Source organism: Jatropha curcas, chromosome 7, assembly GCF_041381405.1.
Source record: "Jatropha curcas cultivar XTBG-Jc1 chromosome 7, XTBG_Jcur_1.0, whole genome shotgun sequence".
Lineage (NCBI taxonomy): Eukaryota > Viridiplantae > Streptophyta > Magnoliopsida > Malpighiales > Euphorbiaceae > Jatropha > Jatropha curcas.
The window spans coordinates 26,762,323-26,771,128 of record NC_143157.1 but is presented as its reverse complement, the minus strand read 5'-3'; the positions used below and the strand labels follow the sequence as shown (position 1 = coordinate 26,771,128).

The window sequence follows — 8,806 nt, the reverse complement described above, 5'->3', positions numbered from 1 at the left end:
TCTGCGCCCTCAGCTCCTGCTCTTGCTGTCCCAACCAGCTCTCTGTCCTCAACATCAGGTATTGTATCACCTTCTTTACCTGAAACCTTAGCAGCTCCACCACCCTTACCAAATAATCCACAACCTTCTGTCAATCCACCCTCCACAAATGTTCATCCTATGACTACACGTGCCAAAAATCACATTAGCAAACCAAAAATTGTAAAATCCCTTCTTGCTCACAGTCCACTCCTCACGACCCCTACAACCTATAAGCAAGCACAACTACACTCTCACTGGAGCAAAGCAATGACCGAAGAATTTGATGCATTAAGAAAAAACCACACCTGGGATTTAGTGCCTAATGATTCTTCTCTTAATATTGTTGATTGTAAATGGTTATATCGTATAAAATACAAATCAGATGGCTCCATTGAAAGATTCAAAGCTCGCTTGGTTGCAAAGGGATTCACTCAAAGGCCAGGCATTGACTTTCATTCCACTTTCAGCCCCGTGATTAAACCGACAACTGTCCGGCTTGTTCTTACTCTTGCCACTCAAAATAATTGGCTCCTTCATCAGCTAGATGTCAATAACGCCTTCCTACAGGGCCAACTTGATGAAGAGGTGTACATGCGTCAACCACCTGGGTTTGAGGATCCTCTTCTACCTCATTATGTTTGTAAGTTAAAAAAAGCAATTTATGGTTTAAGGCAAGCTCCACGAGCATGGTACACTGCATTGACTAGTTATCTTTTGTCTGTGGGATTCTATCGATCCAAGTCTGACTCCTCCTTGTTCATATGGCAAAAATCTGGGTTCATTGTTTATGTACTTGTTTACGTGGATGATATTATTGTCACAGGTAATACTACCAATGCTATTCAGCAGGTGATTCTTGGTCTTTCCACTAAATTTTCACTAAAAGATCTTGGTGCCTTAAATTATTTTCTTGGTGTTGAGGTTATTCCTTCAAAAAATGGGCTGCTTCTTTCTCAACACAAGTATATTTTTGACCTGTTGGCAGCAACTAATATGCACGAATCAAAAGGGGTTTCTACACCTATGAGTGCTTCTACAGTTCTCACCAAGTCTCTTCCTGCAAATATTATTGACGCCACCTCTTATCGGCGAATTGTAGGTAAACTTCAGTATCTATCATTCACCAGGCCTGATATTGCTTTCTCTGTGAACAAACTTGCGCAGTTTCTGCATTGTCCTTCTACTGATCATTGGCGGGCAGTCAAGCGCTTGCTGCGTTATCTAAAATCAACCGCACATTATGGTTTACTTTTGTCTAAGACAAGTGATAATAAACTACATATTTACTCGGATTCTGACTGGGCTGGAGATCCAGTTGATCGTACTTCCACCACCGGCTTTGTTGTATATCTTGGTGACAGTCCTATTTCTTGGTCTTCTAAAAAGCAACGAGCCGTTTCTCGTTCCTCAACTGAAGCTGAATATTGTGCGGTTGCTGCTGCCTTAGCTGAAACAAATTGGATTACAAATTTGTTGACAGAGCTTCGGTTCTCTTTGGCTGATATACCAACAATCTTCTGTGATAATATTGGGACAACATTTCTGTGTGAAAATCCAGTGTTCCACAGTAAAATGAAGCATATTGCCATTGATTTTCATTTTGTCCGTGACCAAGTTCAGGCAAAGCAAGTGCATATTCGTCATCTTCATGCTGCAGATCAAGTTGCAGATTTGCTCACCAAAGCTCTGTCACAACGTGCTTTTCATGTTCTTTTTCCCAAGTTGTCTGTTGTTGCACTACCTGACAACTTGAGGGGGTGTAAAACAGAATAATGTTTCTGTTATGATCTTTCCTTTATTATAGGCTTTCATTATCTGTTAATTTTCCCTATATTAGTTGAGATATTATCTCAGGTTGTTGAGTTCCTTATGGCTGCTAGTAGTCATCATCTGCTGTATATATATTTCTTAGTTTTGGCAATATATTTCAAGCCTTCATTTTACAATCTGCTAGAACTTCTTTATATAGCACCTGCTCAGAGTGTTTACACATCAATGTTATAAATTTTAATAAGAACTTTCTTTTACATTAAGAAAAATATTTTTTTAAAGAATTTTATTTATATCAAGAAGAATGTTTGTTCTTATTCTACATCAACATTAATGACAATTTGGGCTCAATACGTTTAATTATAAATTAATAATATAGTATAAATATATTCAAATAGTCAGTACTCTAAATTTTAACTATATAGTTTTCTCTAACAATAGGAAATTCTTAGATGAAAACCTTAAAACCTGACGCCTCTATAAATCTCTTCCACATCTAACAGCCAGCAAGCCACTATCTTTTAATGGGCCTAAGCCCACTCCAATTTCGCATATTCTTTTTACATGCGCATGTTCTTCCAGGAAATGACAGCTGCTACTCCTGTGATGCGTCGTTCAAGATTTATACGGCATCACTGGACAATGAAAATCTGGATCGTTAACTAGCTGGGGGCCGGCTATTTAAAGACAAACGGCATATCTTTGTAAACTACAGATTTTTTTATACGTGATGTATCGTTCAGCACTATACGCGATAGTTCTATCAGAGAAGAGGGGCCTATCATCCCTATTGCTAGATTGCTGTAAGCAGTTGTTTAAAATAAGATAAGCATGCACGTATTATAGTAACAATAATTGGATTCTTAGAAATAAAATCTGAAGTCAAAGAAAGCTGCAGAATCCACAATCAAGGAGAAAGCAACAGTATAAGATTTTTATTTTATATACATGTAGATAGCTCGATGATTGCACAGTTAACACATCATGACAAGATCACCATACAGATACAGGATGGTTTACCCTCTGAACTGTGATGGCATGGGGTCTTGCATATAGATAAGCCTCATCCTGATGACAATTTTCCTTCAACTCTCAGCTTATCAAGAAAGTACCTCGGACTGTTCCACAAGTCACTAACAATCTTTCCTGGCACCAACAAACTCGAATGTTCTCCAGAAAGTAAAGGAGATTATATTCTAAAAATACAAAGCCTAACATCAAATCTTCAAATTTTCACATTAGGAACGGATGGTGACAGCATAGGAAGAACCGCAACTGTGCGTTTTGACAACCAGAAACGTATCTCATAGCACGTCCATGATCATGTTTAGGTATAACTACACGAATTAGCAGGTAACCTGATTCCTAAATCAACTATGAACTTCTGCTGCTGCCTTTTTCCTGGTTGTAGGTGCTAACCACTCTCATAGAAGCCACTTAATGGAAGGCATCAAAGTCAAGAAAGTTACTCCAACTGATAAAAACACCTCAACATTGCCTTCCAACGAAGTGAATTCAAATGGAAATTCAAACAACTTTACCTAGATTTTTTCAGAACAGGGATTTAATTATACTGTTTAATTCGTTATATAATGGTCACAGAAAAAAAGAGAACTACACAATTCTTACATGGACAACGGATAAAAGAAACAACAATAAATACAGAAATGTACCGGCTACACTGTATATATTTAACGATGTAAATATTCAAAACAAATGAAAAGTATACATGGAATCCAAATCACACTTCACCAGCACCACCTTTTTCAATTCATCCTCACAAAAGCTCCAAGGGAAACAGTGTACATCATATATTTTCAGCAAACAAGACCAAGCATGCTTCTTATTTCCTTTGCATTTCTAGGAAATTTGGAATGTTCAAGTATTTATAAGACCCAATTGTAAATAAAAAGGAAGATGTTTAAGCTTACCACGACGACTTGAAACTTGTTTTGGAGCAGAATTGACCAAGTCAACCAAACAGCACCAAAAGCTACATGCAAATCAAAACATAGTTGAAGATAACACAATATGATACAGCATATATTATAAGCAGAAGTCAAAACCTGTTATGGTTCTCCCAAAACATGGAAATTAGACGGTAATGCCTCTTCCATTTCTTGTAATAAGAAGAATTTCCCAAAAAACAAAAGTAAGTTCAGTAGACTGAAATACTTTAGCACGCATAAACATGAATTAGAAAGGAGGAAAACCGTTATCCATGTCAACTTAAAAATTGAAGATATCTGTCATAAAGTACAAATCAAATCTTCTTATGCTCTGAATTCCCCATCCCACCAATCTATAAAACATTAGAGCAGTAATTCTAGTCCTACCTTAATGGGCATGAAGACATTCAGTTTGAATAACTGTATCAAAAAAAATTGTACATTTTTCAATTAAAAAAAATGTACACTCAATCAGAACAGAGTGGGTTACATGAGTTCTGTTGTCTGAAAATCAACAATCCAATCAGTAGATAATGACCCAAAAAACCTATGATAAGAAGACAATCAGACACTAAATAAACAAACTATCTGGGGAAAAAAATTATTATCTATATTTGTGTGTAAATACTTAATGAACTTATGAAGTGTTGTGCTACAGTAAGAGAGTTACATAACTAAATAAACCTCATCCTGAATCTTGCTACTTTACTCCTGTACATTTTGGGGTCGCAGAGCTGGACTCTGGGCATGAATAAATGCCACTGCAATTGAGAAAGACTGCAAAGCTGACAGTGTTGACTGAAAATTAACAAAATACAAGCCACTGTAGACATTCACCATCCTCAAGGGCGGAGCACTGTTCTCTGAACCCTGAAAAATTGAAGTTGGATCACGTTGATCTCAGTATTTATTCAAGTAGATGTATATAGCTACCAAACAGTTCAGGTGCAGTAAATATGCACAGCTTCTATAAATGTTACATAAAAAAAAACATTTAAGTCTCTCTATAATGGTATAATTCTTAGAACTTCCTAGAAGAGCTTCAATTATATAATCTCATTAAACAAAAACAGAAACAACCATCATTGCTCGTTTTACAACAATAAAATGCTGAAGCAAAACATAATAATTTCAGAAATATTCATAATAGATGATGTGTGATCTTAACCAGGAACATGAAAGACATCAGATGATTAATTGCCTATAAGAGAAAATACAGAAGCTAAAAATTATACGAGAGCAAATGGAAAAAGGAAAATGCTACAAGTTCCTTCAGTAGGGCCATCACGAGGCCTATAGCATTGGTCACCTGAAATCATAACGGATATAGCCTATAGGGATAGAATGAAATAAAAATACCTGAATGATTAAATCAATTAACTTGCACTCTCCTTGCATGCCTCCTTGGGGTGAGATCTCTTTGTTACTTGATCTGCTTTTAAGTACCGTCAATGGGCACCCTAGGTCCCAGCCACCACAGTCACAACGTCCACCTGATCTCCATCTTTCAGTAAGACTAGAAGGGCCACTGTTTCTTGTTCTTGGACCGCCATGAAGACCAGCTGGAATAAGAATATCCATACTTGTTGAACAGTCACTGGAATCTCGCACACCACAGCCAGGAGGAGGTTGTGAGGATTCCATAGAATCAGCTGTTTGTTTTGCATTAGATTTCTTGAGAAAGTTCAAGCCCCATCCTCCAATCTTCTCCTTACGGTTTTCAGGAAGACGGTCCTTAACAACAATGGCAACCAATTCAAGATTTGGAGGAAGATCATTTTCCAAAAGATTGGTCCCACAAAGTGCATCAATATTATTATCTGTTTCCTGGAATGGCTCCCAAGGGCAACTCTCCAGTATGGCACTTGAACCACTAAATCTGGAGGCAGTTCTCTTCTTCATTGAGTGACTGGTCCGGAAGACTTCTGCCACCTTCTTTGACAACCCCTTATTCTTCCTGAGGTTATGGTTTGAAGTTTGCATTCGCACGAAATTTTCATTACCACCAAATAAAACAAACTCTCTCTCCATGATTCTAGAATTGTTCGGGCCGAGCCTAAAAGAAGTTGATACCTTCATCTTACCTACAAGGTAACTTTCACTATCATGAATCTCATGTTCCTTTTCTCCACCCATCCTTAAATGGAATAGGTACGTATAGTCCACAGCCCTATCATCTGTTGATTCAACCTTCCACAAGTTGGCCACATAAACCACCTTTTGATCATCTAGAGAGAAAACAAAATGTGGGTTCCCTCCCTTCCAGGTGCATTGGAGCATTCCTTGAGTAATAGTGGCTGAGAGAGAAGATGAAGACTGATCAGAACATGTTGAGTTCGTACTTGACATAGAAACAAACCTTTCATCCAGCGTCTCAGATTTATATTTATTGTTGCCTGGAATTGGTGCTTCTTTATGTAGGTTGTTTGGTGAATAGTTACTTAAAACACCAGGAGAGTTCATGAATTCATAACATATAGACCCATCAACATCATTAAAGCTTGCTTTCTCAAAGTTTGAATCACCATCACATGCACCATATTTACGAAACAATGGGCTGTTGAGTATATTTACCATACTCTTGCTACCCATTATGGAACCAACAATCCAGTGTCCTGCAGGGCTAATGACAACACCCCCATTTCCAGATGCCAAAGGACAGTCAAAACGTAACCTTGCAAAATCATATGTATCTTCATTCTCTATTTTAGCTGCACTGAAGCCATTAGACAAGACACTCAGTTCTCCCCATCTCAAGTGTAGAGAGATATTTTGAGGGGCTGATTTTGAAGCACTAAGATGAATGTATTCAAGACAACGTCGAAGATATTTCTCATCTACAGTTAACATATGCTTTGGAATCCAACTGTCCAAGACACGAATGCTTCGAAGGAAAGATTCCTTAATGTAACTTCTGCTGTATTGAAATTGCTTAACTTTTAAAATCAGAGTATGCTGTGAATTTAGCCTTCTCACCAACCTTTTCGACTTTGATTCTGAACCATCCAAGCTATTGTCACCAGATAATCCTCCATCTTTGTTGAAGCTATGTGATGATGAATCCTCTCTAGCACGGCCTCCTTTCTGTGCATCATCAGCAAATGTGTCTTCCATATTATACCTCTTATCTGATAAAGCATACTAATGGCGGACAACTATGCTTTCCATCTTCTATCTCTAACTAAAAAATATGAAGGTAAAAGCAACCATATTAGACAAGTCTCTTAGTGTCCAAGTCACATCTCAAAGGAATCTGAAAATGAAAATGAAAATGACTGGTTAGCAGCAATAATTGCAAAAGCAAAGTTATGTGAGAAGAAAGCTAAACATCATAAATTTCACATTAGAATCTCAGAAAGAGCAACATCAATTAGAGACGTGAGGACATTGAAAAGGGCAAAGCAGAAGCATCTATATTAGGCTCAAACAAAGCAAGTAAACAACGAAGTACTTTCCCTTCTTGATTTTACTTTGTTTCTTATCTGAAACAAGAAATTAAGGCAATAAAAGACATCTTATACTTAACAGGTAGAAATGGAATCAAAGTTAGACTAGAGAGAAGAGTTAACATTCGTAATTATATTATTCCTCATTAGCGAATAGAAGAAGCAGGTAGCAAATAGGAATCATATCAACTGTAAAGAATGAGACAAAGAACTTATAAATTGCATTTTTCAGAGAGGTTTCAACAGATAGATTGCCACTCATCCAAATATTCAATATCATAACACAACAAACCCAGAGAAAGAAAGAGAAAACAAATCTCATACATGATCCAGAAAGTTAATAAAGTTTCTTAGACTTATAGAAAAATATAATTGCGGAAAACAAGTGCAGCTTATATTAATTCATCCACATGACTTCAATTCAACTCCACGCATTCAACCTCTCTCTGCCTTCCTTTTTCTGGGTTCCAAGACTTCAGCTCTCCCGAAGTTTTAATATATATATATATATATATATAGAGAGAGAGAGAGAGAGAGAGAGAGAGAGAGAGAAACCTTAAAATTGTTGGAAGGAAAGCACTGGAATAGAAGAAAAAAGATGAAATTTTCTTCTCTTGTACCACTTTATAAGGACAGACCAACAACAAATACTAATAATATCATCAGAAAACAGAAATCAATCCCCAAAGGAAAGCGAAAATATTTATATAAATAAATAAATAAGCCCATACAGAGAAAGTAGTAAACTTTAATAATACATATATATAAAAGAGCAAGAACCAACCTTTTTCTTAGCAGAAGAAATGGATCCAAGAACCGAAATCCACTCCAATCACACTCTGATTCCCAAGAATGCAATCACTTAATTGCCCTCCAATTTTGAGCTTATCTTGAAGATAAGAGTAAAACCAGAAAGTAGAAACACAAGAGAGGGCACTAGAAAACAAAACTAATTACTAGTGCTACTAAAATACCAGATTCCACTGCTAAGCACAAAGTTTCCTCACTAACCCAAAAGAAAGTTGCGAGTGTTTCAAGTCAGTATTGTTGATTTCTTCCTCTCTAGAGAGAGAAAGATAAAGAAAGTTAGTGGGGGAGCTCAAACGTGACTAGAGAGTGCGTGAGACATAAAACTATGGTTGTAAGCCACGTTTGTTGTTGTTGAATTTAGCAAGCGACTCCTTCCAACCCCAAATCCAGGGTTACATGTTCAGGACCCACTTAACTTTCTTCTTCTTCCACAGTTTCCTGGTCCCAGATTACAAATTTAATCATTCTCACAAAAAAAGAAAATATTATAAATTTAATTATAATTATAAGGAAAGGAAGTTACAAAAATAATAACTTTATATATAAAGAGAAAATGTGAAAATGAGCTGGTACCCATGAAAGGTGCAGGACATCACTGTTTTCTTTCCCTCCACTATAACTAAAAGGGCCACTCGTTGTCAAATAGACGCAAGTAATTAGAGAGCATCAAATGGGATATTATAGGAATGGGATTTTATTTGTTTTTCTCATTATATTGGTACAGGGGAAAATGTAGAAGAGCACGTGAGAGAGAGAGAGAGAGAGAGAGAGAGAGAGAGAGAGAGAGAGGGACAAGGACATGGATTGTAG

The 8,806-nt window shown here is 37.0% G+C and overlaps 1 protein-coding gene across 3 annotated transcripts; it reads right to left on the bottom strand.

The window, feature by feature from the left end:
- Window positions 1–3,987: 3,987 nt before the first annotated feature.
- On the bottom strand, window positions 3,988–8,392 carry LOC105638411 (cadherin EGF LAG seven-pass G-type receptor, putative (DUF3527)). 3 transcript variants are annotated; one of them, XM_012222204.3, is made up of 3 exons: window positions 7,971–8,392; window positions 5,100–6,921; window positions 3,988–4,610 (listed from the first exon to the last, which is right to left on the bottom strand). In XM_012222204.3, exons 2-3 carry the CDS (start codon window positions 6,852–6,854, stop codon window positions 4,446–4,448), a joined length of 1,920 nt encoding a protein of 639 aa, XP_012077594.1. In that variant the 5' UTR covers window positions 6,855–6,921; window positions 7,971–8,392; the 3' UTR covers window positions 3,988–4,445. The 3 variants fall into 3 exon arrangements, with proteins under 3 accessions (XP_012077594.1, XP_012077593.1, XP_020536692.1); XM_012222203.4 differs by having other exon boundaries at window positions 5,100–6,993; window positions 7,971–8,391; XM_020681033.3 differs by lacking the exon at window positions 7,971–8,392 and adding an exon at window positions 7,742–7,880 and having other exon boundaries at window positions 5,100–6,993.
- Window positions 8,393–8,806: the final 414 nt, after the last annotated feature.

What these genes read in the sequence shown, in the direction of transcription:
- LOC105638411 (XM_012222204.3), bottom strand. Translation starts at nt 6,854, where the DNA reads ATGGAAGACACATTTGCTGATGATGCACAGAAAGGAGGCCGTGCTAGA. An exon ending in TAATTGATTTAATCATTCAG is followed by an intron (nt 4,611 to 5,099) that starts GTATTTTTATTT and finishes TCAATTTTTCAG; the next exon opens with GGTTCAGAGAACAGTGCTCC.